Raw genomic sequence first — 23,066 nt, forward strand, 5'->3', positions numbered from 1 at the left:
GAACTTAATATATGTGACAGTAGATTTTGCAAATACTTAGGCTATCCTTGAACAAGAAAGAGGTGATTTTTCTGAAGACTAGATTCAGAATAATAGGAGTTAAAGTAGGAGAGAATGAATAATTATGATAAAACTTGTGAAAATGCCCAGACATTGGTGGCTCACACCTGTAATACTAGCTATTCAGGAGGCTGAGATCTGAAGATCGAGGTTCAAAACCAGCCCAGGCAGGAAAGTCCATGAAACTCTTATCTCCAATAAACCAGAAAACTGGAAGTGGTGCTGTGGCTCAAGTGGTAGAGTGCTCTCCTTGAGCTGAAGAGCTGAGAGACAGCACCCAGGGCCAGACTTCAAGCCCTAGAACTGACAAAATAAAATGAAAGAAAGAAAAAAAAAAGAAAGAAAACTTGTCAAAATATTCTTTTATCTAGTTTCTGAAAATCATTACTGTGTAGCCCACATTCCTAAATTTCCTTTCAATATCTCCTTCCCATACTATGTCTTTTTCCATAGCAAGCAGATATTTCTGAATTGTACATTAGCTATCTTTGACCTTAAAATGGAAACAATTCAAATACTATTTTCCATTTTACTCTCTTCTGTAATTTCCTCCAGAATGTTTTAATTTTCATTGGTTCATAAAATCAAGACAAAGAGATAGAAACCGAAACAGAGCAAGAGAAAGTAGAGAAGAAAAGAAACAATTATTTGCTACAAGATTCAAGCTACAACAGAATTGATCCAAATAATAGAGAAAATGTGCTTCCATGAAGCTGGGAGTAGAAAAAGAAAAGGAAACTTGAATATAAAAGAACTGGACAACATAATTTGGGGAAGAGGGGACATAACTGGTGAAGATATTTTGGAGTTAACTGATCTCTCATTTTCCATCTATCTCATAGCCATGTGTGAAACAAGCATTCTCCTCTCATCTTCAATAAGGAGACTTTTCCCTCTGGTGAAGGCAGAATTATATCTCTTTCAGGACACAAGTCACCTCAACTTTAATGTTGGCAAAGCTTCAGGAGGAATCAAGCAATTTTCTTTTAGGATTACAAAGACACGGAGATGATATTTTCTGAAAGTTCCCTAGAGTCTTGATATGTCTGTGAGAAACATTCTTTAATGAAGACTGAAAGCATGAACTGTGGTCATAAATCAGGTACAAAAGTACATAGTGTTGACAAACCTTAATGGACTTAAAAGAATCAAAGCTACACACAATGTTTTCTTTGGACACAAAGGATTTAAATCAATAATATGGGAACAAGTGGAAAATTTCTAAACATAGAATAATTCTAAATTATATTTCAAAAGCCAAAGATGAAGCATTAAAGAATAAAATTAAAGTACATAGAACTGGATGAAAGCAAACATACAATGTAAAATCAATTAAATAAGGAAATTTATAGTCAAAATACAGTAGAAAAATACAGTAGATACAAAGACATTTCTCAAATGACTTAATTCATTCCCGTGAAGAATTAAATAATAAAGGGAAAAATTAATATAAAACAAAAAGAAAATAAAAGATAAGAAATGGAAAAAATAAAACCACAATTAAAACAAGTGAAATAAAAGCTTTATTTAAAAATGGAATACACCTCCAAATAAAAATGAAATACATCTCCCATTAATAGGTAAGAAAATTCAATATTATTAATAATGTAAAAAGTTCCAAAGCTTGTCAAGTTCAGTGTGAATTCTATCAAAATTCTATATTGCTTTTTGGCAAATTTGACAAGCAGATAATAAATTGATTTAAAAATGCAAATACCTCTGTGCTGAATTATTTCTTCTTTCTCTAATTAATATTTTTTTCTTTATCTTTCTCTAACTTAATCTCTAATTTCCAACACAGAAATCCTCATTCTTTTGGGTATAATTATTCAAATTTATGTCAATACTGTGGGAATTACTATGTATTATAGACAGCAGCATAGTATTTTTTTTTGCTCTAACAGTCAGTAAGCTCCTTAGTCTCACATTTATTTTTATTTGTGAATAATTTCTGACTGAGTTTCCAGCCTTCCAGATATGTTGAATAAAAAACTTCTACTATAATTATATTCTTTGTACATTCTCTTTTTCTTGTTATCACCCTTACTATGAAATTTTATCAAAGGAGAGCAGAGACAGAGACAGAGAGACAGGGAGACAGAGAGACAGAGAGACAGAGACAGAGAGAGAGAGAAAGAGAAAGAGATTGGAGAGGAGGGGAGAGGAGAAAGAAGGAGAGAAACAGACAGAGTAACACACAGAGAAAGAAATTAATACATTGGAACTGGACTGCATTCAGTATCCTAGTCTTGCTACTGTAAGTTTTGTCCCATAGAAAGCTTCTCTAAAATTCTACATTGTAATTTTTAAAAATCCAGAAATAGTGATTTCAAATGTGATAATTCTTAGAATCAGGCTAGGCCCAATAGTTAGCTTAATAAATAATATCTGTTACTACTACAATTATGACTGTGACTACTATTTTGACTACTACTACTACTACTAAATCATTAATTATTTTGTGGTGCTAGAATACTGGACAGGAACTCTACCATGTAAACCACATCCAGCCCTTTTTATTTAGTTGTTTATCCAGTAGGGTCTTGATTTTCTGGGCTGGCCTGAATAAGGATCTTCATACTTATAACTTTTGCATAGCTGGCATCTCAGGCAAGAACCACTATGTCCAAATGTGTGAGATCAAGTCTCAAGAATTTTTTGTCATGTTGGCCTCAAACTACTGTTCTTCCAGGCTACATGTCCTGAGTTACTTGGAGCCACAGTACTAGGTCTCCATTATATTTAAAACTATTTAAATATACTTAAAAATCAGAAATAAAAATTTGGAAAGACAAATTGATAAAGGGTCACATGCAAATAATGTATAAATATTTTTATAGTAATAAGCTATATGTTGTAAAACTAATTTTTATAAAAAGGACTTTATTTTATATTTTGTCAATGGATAGAAACCCCAGTAAACTTCCTTACTTTATAGAATTAAATGATCTAAAGGAAGTCTGTATAAATATTGTTAAGTATTCAGTTGATTCTGAATAAATAAATTTATGTAAAAGTTACCTTTTTATCTTTCTTTCTTGTTTTTTTCAGATCGTAGGATTTGACCTCTGGGCCTAGGCCCTGTCCCTGAGCGCGTTAGCTCAAGGTTAGTACTCTACCACTTTGAGCCACAGCTCCACTAATGGTTTTCTGGTGGTTAATTGTTTCCACCTTGAGCATTTGCTTAAGCCAGTTTAGGATTTAATGGCCAATTGCATTTCTGTTGTTGTTGTTGTTTTCTTTTTCAAAATTATTAAAGATAAGTAGTTAAAGGAGTTGATATTCAACAAAGCAGTTTATGAATATAATGAATCTTGATTCCTGTCTCCCATTTCATCATTCTCCTTCATCCCTTCCAACCCTCCTACTTCCCTCAATTTTCTTAATTTTGTAGATCTGACCAGGCTGGCTTTGAACTGCGATCTTCATATTTCCGCCTGCTGAAGAAATAGGATTATGGGAGTGAGCCACTGGTGCCTGGGATTACTGTTTTAAATTCTACTATACAAAGTGGCTTATAACATTGCAAAAGAAAAACAAGCAAAGCTCATTGTGATTAACAGGTTGATTTATTATTTAATATAGTATTTGAATAAAAGGTAAAATACATTGTAAAATGTTTTGCTAAAAATAAATCTTTAAAGCAGCATTTGGAAAGCTACTGGAAAATACAATTTCAAATGAAAAGCAATAATTTTCAAACCAAGATCAGTTTGTGGTCTTTTTGGGAATTTAGGGAAGCAAATTATCATTCAGTTAAGTATCTGAAGCAACTTCCATAGTAAAGCATTCCGAAGACATAGAAAAGTGAGAAGCTTAAGAAAAGCACCAGCTGCCACTATGTCACTAAGTCAACACCAAATTCTCCCTGGTTCTCATCACAGGAAGGAGAAGAGAGAGAAAAGACATATTTATTGGTAATAAAACAAACCCTGTAATTACATTTACTTTGAAGATCTTCTAAAGGCATTTTGGTAAGGTTACTAAATTTGTGAAGAGCAGAAATAGATTGTAGTTTTTAAGGCTCAAGATCATGCATTATAACAAAATACAATTACCAGTGTGTAAATGACACTGAGTATCATACAACATATTTAAAGCTTGTCATCTGAGTTAACAGTGCACAGATTTTCTTTTTGAATCCTTTAGCAGTTTATAGGCACATTGCAATGAGCTTTCATACAAATGGAGTAAATGTCATTTGATGTATATCACTACACTTTTATGACTAATTCAACAAATAACTCTTTGCGACCAACTTAAAAAAATACTCAATAAGCAAAATGCATGTTTAGGATTTGAAAGTTTCTCAAACATAAAACATTTTACAGAGTTGTAAAACAAAAGAAATCAGCACCTGAAAAGAAATGAGCAAGTAAAAACAAATTTTCACCTATTGATGTTATAAAGCAACGTTTTACACATTTATCTTCTAGTTCGTAGACATCGAATATTTTAAATGATCACTCTTTTTCTTTAAGAAAAGTAGAAAGTGCAGGAAGAAATACTTTAAAGTGACTCCAGTTTCCCAAGTAAGGCTGATGAACCAGATAAACCACAACTCACTGGTGGCTCTCATCACTTCTAATTCTTGTTATAACATGCTTAACACAGATCATATGTACTCGATGTTATAATATGAATATATGGTAAAAAGACATTCAGTTTTGCCATAAGCTAGTGCTTGAGTCTATTAACGTATCAATTACCCTAATTACTATATACTAAATAAAACATGTAAATGTGGAGAAAACAAAACAAATGAAAAACAGGGAATCTAAGAAGAGTGAAGCAACATTACTACCACTAGAAAAGAAAAACAAAATGAAAACGTAGGGCTTCAAATAATTATTTTAAAATGTGGTTTTGATCATTCCCTGTGTTTGAATTCAAAGGCACTTTCTAAAGAAGGACATAATTCCATAATTGTCTTCACCTTGAGCATTTGTTTAGGCCAATTTAGGATTTAATGGCCAATGACATTTCCCTGTATGGTTTTTATTTTTCAAAGATATTATTTTATTTTATTTTTTTGGGTCCAGTTTTGGGGCCTGAACTCTGGGCCCAGGCGCTGTCCCTCAGCTCTTCAGCTCAAGGCTAGCACTCTACCACTTGAGCCACAGCGCCACTTCTGGCTCTTTTTTTTCTTTTTGCTTATGTGGTGCTGGGGAATCGAACCCAGGGCCTCATGCATGCTCTACCACTGAGCCACCTTCCCAGCCCTGTTTGGTTTTTTTTTAATGATTAAAGATAAAGACAAAGGAGTTAATGTTCAATAAAGCAGTTTATGAACACAACAAATCTTGATCCCTGTCACCCACTTTGTCATTCTCTTCCATCCCTCCAACCCTCCTACTTCCCTTATTTTTCTTAATTTTGTAGATATGCATTAAATTTTATGACTGCATTGTCACTCCCTTCCTCTCATTATTTGTATACCCTGCTTTACTGGATCTCCCCAACTCCCAGTACTTGTTTCTCTGATGTAACTTTGTTGGACTGTGAGTTTATTTTGTTGTACTATAACTTTAAAACCTAAAACCAATAAGAAAGTGCTCCTCTATTTGTAATCCTTGGTAATGGTGACTTCAAGCCCTTTAAGTTAGACATAAAGAAGGAAGGCTCTTTAGCTGCTCAACTTTACCATCAGAATAGTCACCCTCCAGCCAAGTCAGCTAGAGCAAACACTACCTAGGCAAAAGGCAACTTTAATATGCTTTCACTAACTGGAACAATGTTCTCTTTTTCCTTAAAGATTAGTTCGACTAAATGAAAAATATAAAAAAAAAAGAGTTTGGAATGGAGGTTTGTGAATACAAGCTTTACATTGATACATTGTAAATCACTGATTATTGTTTCTTCTCTCTCTGACTTTTGCTTTTGTTTCTTAACAAAGTATATACATTGGAGGATGAATGAAGAAAGCAAAAAGTCAGAAGTGGGATTATGTCTGACTTTGATTACATGACTTTTCCTTTGCTTTTTCAGTATGGGCATCTTCTTTGGCAGCTTGAGCATCCCTGTCATCATCAACGATTTGAATATCTGATGTATTTTTGTCACCTTGCCGCAAGCGGTAACTTTTATAGGCACGCTGAATGATGGTGGCTGAAACTGCCTCTTGTTTTCGTTTCAGAGTCGTTGTAATAGGTTCATATGTAATTTTAAAAGGGTTGGCTGACATAAACCCAGACTCTATCTCTGAAAGGACTTTCTCCATCCTCTCATCTTTACCCATAACTCTTTTTGTAAGAGCAAGGAGGATGTCAAGGCAATGAATTCTGTCTCCAACAGCCATGGGAAGATCCAGAGCCACAAGCTGTCCCTTGTTTGGTTTTGCCATGAAAAGAGGAGGATCAAGAGCAGCTGCGAAATCTGAAAGCTTGCTAGAATCTATATACTGGGTCCTATCAGGATCAAATCTCTTCCATACCTGAAAGAATTTCCTAAAGTCATCTTCACTCAAGGTCCTGGCTTTTTTCTTAGAAATGATAGTTACAAATTCCATTATCACAACAATATACATATTCACAATGATCAGCCATGCTATGAGGATATAACTGACAAAATAGAAAATGCCAACAGAAGGGTTTCCACAATCTCCTTTAACTTGAGTCCCAGGATTAATTTTGTCAGGATCACAGTCAGACCATTCACTGTTGAAAATGGCCTGAAGCATCCCATCCCAGCCTGCCAATATGGTAACTTGAAAAAGACAGAGCATACTGCTGCCAAAAGTTTCAAAGTTGGACACATCATTAATTCCGGCTTCTTTTTTGACATAGGCAAAGTTATACATGCCAAAAATGGCATAGATGAACATGACCAGGAAGATGAGAAGACCGATGTTCAACAACGCTGGGAGAGACAGCACGAAAGGAAGCATCAGATCATGGAACACCTTTGGTCCTTTCCCACGACGCAGGATGTGGGCCATCCGAGAGAGAAGGATCAGTTGCACCAGGGAAGGAGGAACAAGGTAGTATCCTATTGTCACAGGCACCAGTAAACCTCATGTGGAAAAGATGAAGATAATAAACTCACTCACACAGAAGTGTAGTAGAGAGATATACATTATTTTGCACTTTATTGGTTTTTCTATATTTTATGAATCTCTCTTATATTATAAAACTCTTCTATTTAATGATAAATTGAAACTTTGGGGCTACATATTAACTCTATCAATGAACAGAGCAAATAGAAAAATTGAAAGATAATTCTCTGTACTATCATCTTTAGAACATTAGAGACTGAGTACTGCTAAAAATCACAGATAACCTAATTGGTAAACCAGAACAATAATCTTCAGTTTTCCTGAGTGTTATTAAAACATGTAGTTCAATCCAACCCTTATTCAATGCTTTATAAAGGCATCATGGAACTGCTCAAAGATAAGTGATACTTTTTTCTAGTCTGCAAAATTTTATAATTCAGTAACTGGTGACAGATGTTAAAATAAATATAATGCATAATAGAAAAGCCTGACAAATTACAAAAATGTCTGATATTCATGGTTATAATTTATTTGTTTTCTACCAGCAATATTTTGAGTCCCAGGTGCACTACATTTTAATTAAATAAGAATATGTGAGTGTTTCCTTAGAGCTTAGAGATGATATAGTTGGGGTTGAGAAAATGGTGGAGAAGAGAGCCATGTGCAGAGGCTATGTGAAGTGGCATGTTAACTAATAGGAAGCATTAATCAGTATCATTTCTATTAAACTGGGCTACTGGAAGGTGAGCTTCTTTGTGCTGTCTCTTACCCTAGGCCCATAAGTGCTTTAGGGTGTCTTCTAATCTTACTGAAATTCTCATTTCTTCTCAGTATTCTAATGTCTTTGACTATTGAGGATCTATCATTTATTAGTAAACAAATCTCTCAACTAGCTCACTACTAAAATTTCCAACTTTTTCTTATCTAAAATCTGATTGCACCTGATGACATGATTTCCCGTGCCACACTTAGATAAGTGCAAGTAGCTCATTTTTTTATATTTCTCAGGGGAAAAAATAAAAAAGTATTATCCTTTCTTCCCAATGAAAAAGAAAGAGCAGAAACCACATAATGCCATTCATTCTCATCATTTTTATCATAAAAATAAAAAAAAGCTGGGAGCTAGTGGCTCATGCTTGTAATCCCAACAATTCAGGAGGTTGAGATCTGAGGATTATGGATCAAAGCGAGCCCAGGCAGAAAAGCTCATGGACTCACATTTTTTTTTTTTGGGGTCCAGTCATGGGGCCTGAATTCTGGGCCTTGGCTCTGTCCCTCAACTCTTCAGCTCAAGGCTAGTGCTCTATCACTTGAGCCACAGAGCCACTTCCAGCTTTTTTCTTTTTGCTTATGTAGTGCTGAGGAATCGAACCCAGGGCCTCAGGCATGCAAGGCAAGCGTTCTTCCTCTGAGCCACCTTCCCAGCCCCTGGACTCACATATTTAAAAATTTTATTTCCTTGTAAAGATGCTATACAGAGGGGTTACAGTTACGTCAGTAAGGTATTGAGTATATTTCTCATCCAGCATTATTACACACTCTTTTGTTTCTCCAATGAACCATCCAAAAGACAAAAGTGGAGCTGTGGTTCAAATGACATAGTGCCATCTTTGAGTGAAAAAGCTGAGGGACAACACCCAGAGTAAGCTTAATTACGTCATTCTAAGGTATAAAGTGTTTCTCATGTCGTCCTCGAACTTTAACGTATATTATATGCTAGAAGGATCATTAGCCATTTATTGGTGGTTTCTGACATAAAGTGTAAGCTATGAGCTCAGTAACACGTTTTAAAAATATTTCATATTTTTCAAGCATGTATACATATTTGCATTTAAAAATGGGAGACAAGTAGTCCTTAGTTATTTTTCCTCTAGAAATACTACATTAATTTGACTGAATTAATGTTACTACAAATGAAAAACAAACCAAACAAAATATTACCTGTCATGGAGAAAACAACCACCACAAAATCAAAAATGTTCCACACAATGGTGAAATAGTAACAATGGAAGGAGATGAGTTTCAGTATGCACTCAACACTATATAGGATCACAAAAACCAGGTCAGTCCAGGTGAAAAAGACATCCATTTGTAGACTCTGTTCATCACTTTGTAACATGAGTGTTAGTGCTTGCAGACAGATCAGAACCATACTGATGACTTTAAAGACTCTACTTGTCACAAAGTCAAAAATACAGCCTTGGAACTTGTTCTGTAGGCAAAGAAAACTAATTGTCATATTTTTACTAACATGATATTGACAAACACTGATCTATCTATCTATCTATCTATCTATCTATCTATCTATCTATCTATCTATCTATCTATCTATCTATCTATCTATCTATCTATCTATCTATCTAGTCTATCTATCTATCTATCTATCTATCTATCTATCTATCTATCTATCTATCTATCTATCTATCTATCTATCTATCTATCTATCTATCTATCTATCTGTCTGTCTTGGTGATGGAGATCAAACCCAAGTTGTAGAACATGCTAGCACATGCTAGAACATGCTCTACCACTGAGTTAGGTCCTGGGCCCATACACATACAACCATTCAAACTTTTGTCAAAAAGTGCTTATTTTTAAACTGTTGCCCCATAGTTTTGAAGCTTCATCAATCATCTAGACATTTTTCTTACTTTTGGGCGAGGAACTGAGGTTTCAGAATCTTCATACATCAGCCTCTTGAGTGCACGGTACTGTTTCTTCTGTTTGGCTGTTATGAAGATATTTGTGCCTCCCTGGTAAAACATTAAAGAAAGGGTTATTAAAATTGTTTATCCAAATTATTGTTTGCATTAGTACAAATTTTAGGAAAAATTGGTAATTATTGACCTAATTCCTGCAAAAATCATACTTGAGCACATTTGACTTTCTATGCAAAAATCCTCATGAAGCATCACAGGGGTTATACAATGGTACTGAGTGATTTTTTAAAAATCATCTTTTTGTGTATTTTCCTATGCAAAATCAATCCTATATTTACTTTTGAGTTTTCTGAAGATTTTCTCTTGTTACAGAGAAACAAAAAAGAATCAGTGGAGGAGATTTGATAGCATTTTATAGAAGAATTTAACTCAACAGATAGTTTATTTGCACCTTTTAACAAGTGGAGATAGAATTAGTCAACTGTCTTTATATAGTAATATATTATTTTGTTTTATGAATACTAAATTCCAAAAATATATTGTGTGTAGTTCTTCACAGAACCTTCTGATGTATCTTTGTGTTTCTACTGCTAATTTCAGTATCTCAAGCAAGCTATGTAAAATGAATAATGTCTGAATGATATAAGCATTCAAAGTCATTAATGTCATAAATCAGAAACTGTTCACTTATTACTGATAAGGTTCACCACCATGACGCCTAAAAATAAATTCTAGGGTGTTATCCCATTGGTTGAAGTGGCAGCATCCACTAAAAACAACTCTTGATCAACCCAGCTCTTTGCAAACACCTGGTTCATGGAGATGTGGAGTGTTGGGCAAGATTAAGTAAATGGCTTCAGTTTGATGGAATGATTGTAAATGGAACTTCAAAATTATTCTTTCTTTCGTTCTCTTGTCTTTTCTATACATGATAGAAAGAAGGTCACTTAGCAGGGCATATGAGTGGACTTAAATGACCTTTTAAGGCTTTTCCATTTGTGGAAATCCAGAAAGAATTTCTGTACAGAATGATATCAGTGGTTGTTTAATTCTCTCTCAACCATTGTCTCAAGCATTCCTGTTCTGTAGTCAGCTGGGGTTTATTACTTTTTCTACTGCTAGCAGCAGGAACAACATAACTCAGAAATTTGCCCCATTCTGACTATGATTCTGAGGCCTTTCAAATATACCAAAAGAAAGAGGATTTTTCTTTTGGTGTCTTCACATATTTATGGCAGTTATATAATAATATCACTTAGTCATTTTCAACACATAATTATTTAGAAAAACATTAAAATGTAGGTAGTTTATAAATTTCAAACTTGTAAGGATACATTTTGAATACATTTTATTAGAAATGTCTCAATTAAAAGAGGTAAGTCGAATCTAAAGCCAATAACCAAAGTAGAATACTTTTTATAAATGTGTCTTATTTTTTCCTAGCATTTATGAGCAAAGAATATTTATACTTATCTTTATTCTGTGCTTGTTAAAATTAGAAACAATAGCACCAATCAGCATACTTAGGGGAAAAAATAATCCAAAGATAATGAAATGGAGAAAGTATAAATACAAATGGAGGTTGTTTTCAAAGAAAGGTTGCACATTTACCTAAAATGGAGTTAAAAAAAAGCAAAACAATTGCATTATTTATTTCAAAAGTGTACAATTTAACTTTTACATTTATCTACCTTCAATGCTTAATTTTAAGCAGTTTCAACACATTTTCCAAGTAACATTAGATATGCTTTTTTCCCCTTTTCTTTAGGAAATTTGAAATATACAATATTTAGGCATAACCTCAATATTTAAAATACAATTAGACATTGTGTTTAAGTGTTGCTGACATTTCAGGTAGATCTGTACTCGTAATTCAGAAATGTCCAGAATTTATCTGCCTTCTTAGCACAGTAGGCAGTGGCTCGGTCTCATAATCTGAAGAAATGTCCAGAATTTGTACAATACCTAAGAAGAAAGTGACTCTATCAACATATATTTCAAAAATATTTTAAGTTTTAATTTTTGTACTTACTATTTAATTGTTCATTTATTATCATTTTAAATGTGTGCTTTATAAAGTAATTTGTTATAAGGAAATACAGCAATGCTATGTGAAATAATGTTTTCTCCTGGTGAAAGAATCCCATTGCTTTCTTGATTAGCATATTAAAGTTTGTTTCATTGGTTTAATTATTGCTACCAAGTGTGGTAATCTTCAAGTAGACCCACTGGTCTTCAGTCATTGTTCACATTACTGAAAGTTGTCATTGCTCATGGAAAACACATATACAGTGGATCCTGTCCTTCAATCACAAAAATAGGGCTCTTCTTGCATTTAACAATACCTTTAGGATGATTTTGTACTTACACTTGTAGAGTCAACAGCTGAATTCATGATATCAATCCAGCCATTAAATGTTGCCTGTTATAAACAAAATGTATTTAACTTTTATGAAAATCTCCATCTCATAGTAAATAAAAAATAAAACTAAATTTGCTGTTAATATTCTGAAAGACTTTAGAGTATGGATTGCCAAACTTCAACATACTGTATAATTGAAGTATGTAATTATTTTAATTGGTAACTATTTTAGTTTATCCTTAATAAAAAAAACAAGAAAAAGAGAAACTAGAAGAGGAAAAGGTAAATAGTAAGTACATCCTCTCAAATAGCCTATATGTATGCTATATATACATATATATATATATATATATATACACACACACTATAGAGGGAGACAGCTTCTCTGAATAAATAAAAATGAAATAGTATATACCTTCATGTCTACTAGATATTGAGTCATGAAGTAGTAAAAGCAAGCTGGGCACCAGTGACTCTTGCCTATACACGTAATTACTAAGGAGTCTGACATCTGATGATTGAGGTTCAAAACCAGCCTGGACAGAAAAGTTCGAGAGAGTCTTGTCTCTAATTAATTGGCCCCAAAAACTAGAAGTGGAACTGTGGTCAAGTGGTAGAGCTCTATCCTTGAGCAAAGAAACTCAGGGTCAGTGCCAGAGTTTAAGCCATAGCACCAGCACACAAATTAAAATTAAAAAAAAGAATAAAAACAGTAGTACCTGAAGTTGGACCAAAGAATTGCAATCTTATTATCAGTTATTGATATGGAAAATAATTTTAATCAATACTTGTGATTTCCTTTGCAGTGGTTCCTCTTATTTCCTTCTGCCAACAGGAGAACCATATTTCCCTTTTGTCTCTTTAAAGGAGCCTAACACAGTATGTTCTGTGACATTCTATTAACTAATAATTGCCAACATGTTTTATAACCAAATGTATTAATGATCCACATCTTATTCTGTATATTCAGTCTACAATACAGAAAACCATATGATTCATATTCTTTCTTTTTTAAAAAAAGGTGTAAAAGTATACTTACAATTTGAAATAGAGACAGAAAGCCATTTCCAACATTATCAAAATTCAGTTTTGCATTTTCCCATGGCATGGTTTCATTAAAGACAAGGCTTTCACATTGACTCCTGTTCATAACCTCAAATATAGGAAATTTTTCTCCACTTGTTGGGTCAAAGCAGGCATAGAATGTGCCGGCAAATAAGTTCACTCCCATCACACTGAAAACCAGCCAGATCATAAGGCAGACCAGAAACACATTCAAGGTGGGTAAAGTTGTTTTTATCAATGCTCTGACAACTACCTGTTATTAAAAACATGGACCTTAGGTAAGAAATGTGAAATTATTTTAATTTCTGATGAAGTAGAAAATACTATTTAATATAAATGAAATCTGTGGAAGAGAATCAAAAAAAGTTTATAGTGAGCAGCCAACATGCAAGCATTGGAATAACTAAATAGAAATCCAATTTATTGAAAATATATGTTAAACGTTCTGACAGTTTCAAATTATTTGAGGCAACAAAGCTAACTAGTACTAATAAGACTTAATTTCAGTAACTTAACATATGTCTAAAGAGTTTCTGTATTGGAAACAGAAATGGTCTAGATAAACAAAGTTGTGTTTGTATGAGATTATCTAGAAAATATGTAAAATGGGAGAGAAGGGGTGGCTAACTATTAAGGACCTACTTTCTGGGACCTAGGGAAGGAGTGAGATGAGGAATAAGAGGCCAAGAGTATGATGGAAGGCAGGGAAGGTTTAGCAAACACTGAATGGTGGTCAGTTGTAACTTTTTACTGAAGTATCTTCCACCACCAATGAGTCACACCAGACTGGGAGGTTTGGGAGATTAATCCGCTACCCAAATTTGACTACTAAGAACACTCTATAGTCATTGTTTTCACTCCCTTGACTCAATATTGGCCATTTTCTGTAGTCGAATCTACTAGTTTTCTTCACATTGGTCAGTGAAGGCTTAAACAATGAAGTGGGACAGAAAGGACAAATATTAACAATAATGTATGATATACAATTTTTATTTTGAAATTCGAACTTGTGTTTGTTCAGTGACTAGTGTGTACAATATTTTAAAATTCAAAAAGTTATTTAACTTAGCAGTTTCATTTTCCACCTTTATTTTTTATTGGAGAAACTTAAACCCAGATGTATGTCTATGGGTTAGAAAGATACTATTTTTAAATGAGATTTTATCTTTTAACAATTAGTTTCACTTCCTTATCTTTATTAGTTCTCATATCTTTTGATCAATAAGAACCTCATTATACAAAGCAAAACTACCATACTCCATACTCGTTCCCTTCATTTTATGCAGAAGAGTATGGGATTTTGTTGCATTAATGAGGTTATAGGTCCCAGTGAGAAGGTAATACAATTTATTAGCTCTTAGAAAGTTAGTGCAATCCCCAATAAAACCCAGACAGCAGTCCAGAAACTTTTGTCTTACCTTCATTCTTTCAAATTGAGACAGAACTCTGAGGCCCCGAAGGAACTTAATGGAAGTGAGTGGTTTTAGGTCATCCCGAGTTTTGCCTATTAAGCTGAGACAAAACACCTGTGTAGATATTTTTAAAAAGAGTCAATATGATCCCAAGAACTGAAAGAATATCTAAAAACTATAAAAAGTATCCTATAAAAAGTATAGTCAAAACCTACTAATAAATCTATGAAATGTTTTAAAATACTTTAATAATAGCTTAACAATGTTTTAAGAAATCACCTTGTCTTAAAATCCTTTAAATATAAAAATATTTTTGATGAAAAGAACATAAGTTACTGAAAAAAGATCTATATACTTACGTGTTTCATGTTCTTTGTGTGGGAGAAAAGAGTGTGGTTGTGTATGTATGTGTGTTCACACTAGTCCCCAGCCTCAAACTCAAAGCTTAGGTGCTGTCCCTTAGCATTTTTGCTGAAGGTTAATTCTCAACTACTTGAACCACAGTTCCACTTCCAGCTTTTTTGCTGGTTAATTGGAGATAAGAATCTTACAGGGGCTGAGAAGTGGCTCAGTGGTAGAACGCTTGCTTTGCATGCATGGGACCCTGGGTTCAATTCCTCAGCACCACATAAGCAGAAAAAAAAAGCCGGAAGTGGCACTATGGCTCAAGTGGTAGAGTGCTAGCCTTGAGCTGAAGAGCTGAGGGACAGCGCCCAGGTCCAGAGTTCAGGCCCCACGACCGGACCCTCCCCCCCCAAAAAAAAGAATCTTACAGACTTTCATGCCTGGGCTGGCTTTGAACTGCAATAATCAGATCACTAGCTGTCAAGTATCTAGGATTACAGGCAAGAGCCCACCAACACCTGACGATATATGTTATATTCTTTAAAAAATAATTTATTGTTATTATAACAATTTATATATTATTATAAAACCCCTCTGTACAGAGGTATTATGGTTACATAAGTCAAATAAAGCATACATACCTTTTTGAACAATGTCACTCTTTGTTATACTCTTTAGGATCAAGCATAAATATTTTTTTTAATTTATTTATTTATTTTTTATTTGTGAACATACTGTACAGAGGGGTTACAATTACATGGGCAGGATAATGCGTACATTTCTTACCAAGCATTGCAGCCTCCTCCTTTGGTTTACCCTTCACATCCCTTCCCAGCCTCCTCCCTCCCCCCCAATCTTATCCTAGGTTAAAATCAATTAAGAATAAATTTTATGATTATTTTCATTACCATAATGATATGCATATATTCATTAAAACAGTTTGAAATATTTATTTGTATACATGCATAGTCAAGACATTATACACAATATTATTTTATTTAGAGAAGGCTATGCATATCATTTATTCAAAAATAAAAATTGTAATAAAAATGTCTGTAATTCTAGTTACTCTGGAGACTGAGATCAGGAGAATCAAGGTTGTAAGTCCACATCCTAGATCAACCAGTGGAAAGTGGTGAGCACTGACAAACACTCTTGTCATCCCAGCTATGCTGGGATAAATAATGTTGTGGTTCAGCTGGGGAAAAATATGAGGCTGGTTAAAAAAAAAAAAACCTAAAAGGATTGAGGGCATAGCCTTGGTGGCTTAATGTCTTCCTAGCAAGTGAAAGGTCCTGAAGTTCAAAGTTCAGTACTACTAAAAAATATATAAATTATAAAATTATAACTCTACAGTGAGGTAAACTTTAAAGTAAATATAGCTACATGAAATTATTAAGGATTAATAAATGTGAAGATTGAGGCAAGGTTGATGGAGCTCTGATTTTCACTGTATTCTATCACCATGTTTTGCTATTTTCAAGTCAATGTACATGAATGCACTTTTTCTGCTTTTCTTTTTCTTTCCTTTCTATTGGTAATAATTGGGTTTGCACTCATGACCTCAAGCTTCCTTTCATTTGAGTCATACCCCAACCATTTTTGCCGAGTTATCCTCAAATAATAATTCTCCCATTCTCCACCTACCAAGTAGCTTGGATTGTAGGCATATATAACTTCACTCGGTTGTTTGTCTTTTTTTCTATACTAGGAATATGGTCATGAACATTTCTTTGAAGCATGGGGATCATTCATATAAGCATAAAATCTACAAAAATAGTGACTATGAAAGGATTTTTTAGCTATACTATGGTTGGCATGAGTAGAAGCTTAATTTGCAAGAATAATTCAGAAGAATGAAGTTAGCTCTTACAACTCATCAACTGTAGATTGAAAACCTTTCATCATTATAGACTAGACAGCCATTTATTCATTCAACAAACATTATTATCACCAATAATATGATATGAATTTCTCTACACATAGAATAAAGGAAGGAAGAAAACTGAGAAAAAATTCTCTGCTGATAGAAATTGTCTTTCCATAGGGGAAGAAAAACAGTAACCAAAACAAAGGAATAAATCACATATTAAATGGGTTATGAAGATAAAAAATATCAGAGTACTGAAGTGGTTTGTAGTTTTGATTACCTAATGAAAGAAGATCTAACTTGAGTAGTTTCATTTCAGCCATGATATAAACAACAAAATTTCTTTGGAAGAATGAGTTCAGATACTAAAATGGAAGTAGTGTTGACTAGTTTAGGAACTTCAGAATTGTTGGTAGTTAGTGTATTAACTGGCGTGACAGGAAGGACGAGGAGAAGCGGTGCCTAGGCTCAGGTCATATAGCCTTGTATGTCTTTAATTATAAAGATCGTTGCTTTGGTTTGACCGAGCGTGAAGGTTTAGGATACAGCTCCAAGAAGGGAAGTACATATAAGACAATCCTACAATCATCACTCCTGTTGGTACTTGGGAAATTAAAAAAAAATGTAGCAGAAACAAGAATGCCAAAGTAAAATGAATGGCAGTGAGTCAAATGAACAATTCAATAGTGTGGGTGCTGGTGAAATTTTCAATAAATAGTTATGGATATACTGTTTAAAAATAGAACTAATAAATGTCAGCATGCTTATATTTTCATGATATTGTGTCACAAGCTTTTCTGTTACCATAGGGTTGGTAGGTGAGTAATTACAATAATGAGCAGTATAATATTGAGTGTATTTTTAAGATTTAAAATGACAAGATATGGATGAATATTAAACTACAGATACAGAATAATGGAGTATAGGTATGAAAGTACACAGAGATGGAAAAAGGAGCTCTAATTAAATAAGAGGGCAAGAGGAAAATGAAAGTGAATCACCCTTCAAATTCTTTCTTCAAAATACGTACAAGAACAACCATGAAATCCAGCTTGTACCAGCTATTGGAGAAATATGCTTTAAAACCATATGCTATCCATTTTAGAAGCATTTCCAGAATGAAGATGTAGGTGAAGATCATGTCAGCATATTCTAATAAGATTTTAATAGTCTTTCGCTGATCAATATAGATATCCTCAAAAGCCTGTGGGTAAAAAAGTTAAGGATTAGCATAAATATAATTTCTGAAAGCTCTGACACTAAAAGGAGTGACATTCTACTTCCAACAAAACCAGATACAAAACTAAAGGAAAAATCTTTTATAATAATAAAGCAACCAATATCATAATTACAAATCTGTGTCCACAAATAATTAGTAATGAAAAAATTTTAATGAAATTAAAAAGGAATTTAGAAAAATTTGGTATTGTGGGATAGTTGCATATATTTTTTAAATCACTAATAAAGGAGACAAAATGTTCTTCACTGTATTGAACAAGATATGGCATCTTATATAGCTATAAGATGACATAATTGTACCTAACACATCAGATACCATATACTTTTCAGGTACATATTGAATATTGTAGTTGATTGTGGGTAGAGTTGTTCACCAATAGCTACCATTCCACAGCAACTATGAGTTCATCTCCTAATATAACTGAAACTCTCTATGAAGAATTGCCTCTAGCACATGGGAACACCAAAGAGACAGTAAGAGGGACACAATTCAACTGATGGCTAACTAACGTAGAGAGAGAGAAAAATCAGAAATCTCCTTACTCAGAGTGGAAGTATATCATGTATTTTGGAGCCCAGAAACCTTCCTTTCATATCAGACTTAATCAAGTTTTGCTTGAGGATCTGGAAAACCCACTCAGTGTGGGAAGTACCCTAGCAAGGACCTCTTTAAGATTTGCTTTGACTTCATTTCCTGACCACTGATGGATTAACAGTCAGAACTCTTCATAAAGAAGTTAGAGAATTTCTGGTAATGCTAAAGAAGAAAAAGGGTGCTTGCCAGACAGAGCACCTGGTACGTATGTAGGATGTGATAAGATGAACTGAAGGAAGTGAGAGAGGTTGCCTGGGTGTGGAGCCTCAGTGTGTGGAAGGGTGTTTTTTTTTCTTTTTTCACTTCCCCGTGGATTCTGTAACAGATTATCACAGTGAGTGTCTGACAACCATCCACATATATATGCTTACAAATCTTGAAGTCAGATGTCTGAAAGCAGTTGTGTGAAACTAAAAGCAAAGTGTCCAGAGAGCCAATTTTGGACAGAATATTCAGGAATAAGGCATTAGGGGGGCATGCTATGTCTTCACTAAACTTGAGGCTGTTGTCACTTTGTCACTCTTTCCTTTACGTGCTACTGTATTGAAAGAAGTCAAAAGTGACAAAGTGACAACACACAACAGCAGGACTGACTGGCCATGATTATCATGAAGAAGTGGATATTGCAAACAAATGAGAAAATGAAAAGATAAACAAGTATATAAGGGCTGAATCTATTATTATAAAGTTAAAAAACTGGGAATATTAATTTATAGCAGTTGAAGTTCGCGTACTGGCTTTTCATGTGGTGATGGGGAGTTACTGTGTGGGGTCACAACACAATTCCAGTTACAATTAAATGCCAAAACTGTGTAATTCTGGAACTCAGGCAATGTTCTATCAATCTAAGTGACAGCTTCATTCACTCTGTGAACCTCAGTAATCCTGAGTATCCCAATAAATGCAGTATATAGTATGTGTGATAAATACTAATTGATAATATACTTTACAAATATATACAGCCCAATGCTGGGGGGCTCATGCCTGTGATCCTATCAACTCTGGAGCCTGTGTTCTAAGGATTAAGTTCTGAAGGCAGCCCAAGCAGCAAAGTCTGTGAGACGCTTACCTCCAATTAACTATCACCAAAAAAAAAAATAATAAAAGAAAAAAGGAAAAAAAAAAGCCAGAAGTACAGCTATGGCCCAAGTTGTAGAGTGCTAGCCTTGAGCAAGCACAGAGACAGCTCCCAGGCCCTGAGTTCAAAGTCCAGTATTAAGTCTGCTTCCCAGCAATGACTTGTCTGTTCATATCAAATACAAACCAATTCACTAATACTCTAAATTTCTTACTTTCTTACATAAAAGAGAATATGCCATAAGCTTTAAAATATTGGCAAAAATATTGAACATTCTTTTAGCATGTTATAAAATAATGTAATATTATAGTATCTATCTACCTATCTATCCAGATCTTATGTTTGAGTAATAGTTGCTTTTGTAGATTTTTATCATAGCATATCTTAGCTATTATGAACACATTCTCTACTCAAATTTGGTTATTACCAAAAATATTTCTGAGAATAACCTTGTATATAAAATTGATACATGTACCTATACATACAGTATAGTTTCCCCTACTTAATAATTTTGGATTGAAGACTAAATACTTTGCAATTCCAAAGCTTTTAAAAAGTCATGAGATACTTCTCTTTCCTTATTGAGCACCAATCAATAGGTTAGTTTAAATGTTCAAATTATTAATTTGCTTAATGAATACAACAATTGAAATCAGAAGATTTAAATGTCTATTTTTATTCCTTTTTGCCATTCGAATTCATACTGTTTTTTGGTCAGCTGTAGGTTGAATTCAGGGCCTTGTTTCTGAGCTCCTTTTGCTCAAGGCTAGCACTCTACTTCTTTAAAACACAGAGACACTTCTAATTTCAGAGTGTTAATTAGAGATAACAGTCTCACTGGGACTTCTCTGCCTGGGATGGTTATGAATCATGATCCTCAGATCTCAACTTCCTGAGTAGCTAGGATTACAGGTGTGAGCCACCAGCACCAGGCTCATATATATTTAAAACTATATTATCTATGCAATTTTGATGCTTAAATTTAATAATAAATTTTAACACTGAATGATCCATACAGAAACTGTAACACAGTTACTGAAATAAAGTTATAGAATATTAAATCTGGTGTGATATAAAACATTCTGGGGAATGTAGCCTGGCAAGGTGACTTTCTTAATGAACTGAGTTTACCTTGACTTCTCACTTACCAGAGCACCAGTGCTGAGCAGAGTGACAAGGCCAATGAAACCCTTAAACCAAATGTTTTCTACAATCTTGCAGCAGGTCTTCCTTATATTCTGCCAAATCTTTCCTCTCCTAGATTGTTTACTGATCTGACCAATTGAGGATCCCCGTCTATAACCTGTGAAGGATGAAATGGTTAAGGACAAATATCTAGAAAACTCAAGAAAAATAAACATCTTAAATGTTAGACTGCATGCTTCAGCAACTATTTGCAGACTCTAAGAAAGGGAAGTTAAAAGTGGAAAAATATTTTATTTTAGATTTTTGCTCTGTGCCCAGTTATTATCATTATTATCATGAGTGATCATTTCTTGCTTTGTCTTAAATGATATAGGTCCTTGGGTTTACCTGGGTGACAATAGTCTTATTCTAAAGGTAGAAATTTGATACTTAGCAGTGACCATTTTGATGACTCCCCGTTGCTTTCAAATGACCAAACCTATAGTGAATTGTTAATTTTGCCAGGAAATAAGCTTAAGTTATAACCCATAAGAGATTAAAAGTTATATATCAAGTGTGTTAGATAAGTGGAGCTGTATATTGTATATTTGTATTCATGTGAAATTTATAATATCACCATTATAATTTGTTTTATTATGAAAGTTACAGTACTTTTTGTAATAAGTAGAATATTGTCTTTAATTCAAAAGATGAAGACTATTTCACTCAATATATGTATCTATAATGTAATATATATGTATCTATAATGTAATATTTAATATATAATTTATATTATGTATGCATTAAGTTATAATTATATTAAATTATAGACACATGTATATATATTCCACTGATGATTTAGATATACTTTCTATATTTTTATTATGCTTAGATTATGCTATATTTAAATTTGCAGTTACATTATTATCAGTATAAATTTAGATAAACAAATTTGTATATTTTAGTCTGTATTATTTGTAGCATAAAATGTGCCTTGTGATCAACATTATTTGCTGATATTCCACTGATATATACTGCTCAATAGTACTTTTCTGAATTGACTATCCATTGGATTGTTATCATTGTAAGCTAAGTCAGTGAACTTTTTTCCTTAATGTTGACTTTTATCTTGGCATCTATTTGTGCCTATGGAAATATAGGTGGTGTATGTATATATTCCCACAGATTAATATGGCTGCACTCCTTAAAAATTTAAGGAACTCTTTAAGACTGAAAACAAACAAAAAAGCATTATTTGGGTCAAGAAACAGTCTAATCACACTAAAATTTTCCTCAGAAATTTTTTCTTACCACTTTTAAGATGCCTTGGCTTTTCATGTCCATAGATGATTTCTTCTTCTTCAGAGATAGCAATATCAACTGTACTGCATTCTGATGAGCTTGATTGCTTTATTTTCTAAAAACATATAGTCCCACAAATAATTATATTAAAGTTTGATTTGTTCAGTATAGTTATGACTTATTCCATTTTGAGAACAAAAATTATTTACAGAGCAAATGTGATCCAGTTTAAGAAAAGCCTCATGACACTTTTACGATTGGTATCAAAAGGTATTGGCATACATTGAAACTTCAATTTTTTTTTAAAAAGACTTAATTTAAGGTAGAATAACAGGTTAAATTTAACATTTAGCTAGTAATGTTTTGCTCATCAGTATTTATATGCAACCTCTAACTTATGAAGGAAATTTTATTCCAGTTTTTTTGGGGGGTGGGGGGTGATCTGGGCGTAGGGCCTGAACTCTGGGCCTGGGCTCTGTCCCTCAGCAATTCAGCTCAAGGCTAGCCCTCTACCGCTTGAGCTACAGTGCCACTTCCAGCTTTTTTCTTTTTTGCTTGTGTGGTGCTGAGGAATCAAACCCAGGGCCTCAGACATGCAAGGCAAACACTTTACCACTGAGCCACCTTCCCAGTCCCTCCAGTTTTCTTAAGGGGACCAAAAGGGTTCTGTATATACTAATTCAACCAGATGAACAGCATAAAAACAAATGATTCCTTCATTATAAAAATAAGAAGATAACAATGTAGCAGACCTTCTTGCATTTCTCATCATTGATGAGTTGGATAGAAAACCATGATGAAGTGAAATGGAAGAAAGGGAGAAGGAATGGGACCATGAGAGTCTTATGAAAGTAACACAAGCTATATAGTGAGTGCCTGGATCTAGCAATGAACTTTCTTCTTCTTCTCCTCCCCCTCCCCCTCCCTCTTCTTCTTCTTCTTCTTTTCTTCTTCTTCTT

The 23,066-nt window shown here is 33.8% G+C and overlaps 1 protein-coding gene across 1 annotated transcript in view; it reads right to left on the minus strand.

Annotated features, from left to right (window-relative positions):
* Positions 1–5,296: 5,296 nt before the first annotated feature.
* The window catches only part of Scn7a (sodium channel, voltage gated, type VII alpha subunit), a 68,023-nt gene continuing 50,253 nt past the window's right edge, over positions 5,297–23,066 (minus strand). The window contains exons 16-25 of the mRNA XM_013027307.1: positions 22,117–22,222; positions 20,829–20,983; positions 17,799–17,972; positions 14,560–14,667; positions 13,116–13,394; positions 12,083–12,136; positions 11,188–11,325; positions 9,706–9,810; positions 8,996–9,266; positions 5,297–7,071 (exon numbers count right to left, since the gene is read on the minus strand). Coding sequence (XP_012882761.1) covers positions 6,005–7,071; positions 8,996–9,266; positions 9,706–9,810; positions 11,188–11,325; positions 12,083–12,136; positions 13,116–13,394; positions 14,560–14,667; positions 17,799–17,972; positions 20,829–20,983; positions 22,117–22,222 — 2,457 coding nt within the window. The 3' untranslated portion in view covers positions 5,297–6,004. The remainder of the gene's footprint in view (positions 7,072–8,995; positions 9,267–9,705; positions 9,811–11,187; positions 11,326–12,082; positions 12,137–13,115; positions 13,395–14,559; positions 14,668–17,798; positions 17,973–20,828; positions 20,984–22,116; positions 22,223–23,066) is intronic.

The sequence above is a fragment of the Dipodomys ordii genome, unplaced genomic scaffold (genome assembly GCF_000151885.1).
Source record: "Dipodomys ordii isolate 6190 unplaced genomic scaffold, Dord_2.0 Scaffold5, whole genome shotgun sequence".
In the NCBI taxonomy this organism is placed as follows: Eukaryota; Metazoa; Chordata; class Mammalia; order Rodentia; family Heteromyidae; genus Dipodomys; species Dipodomys ordii.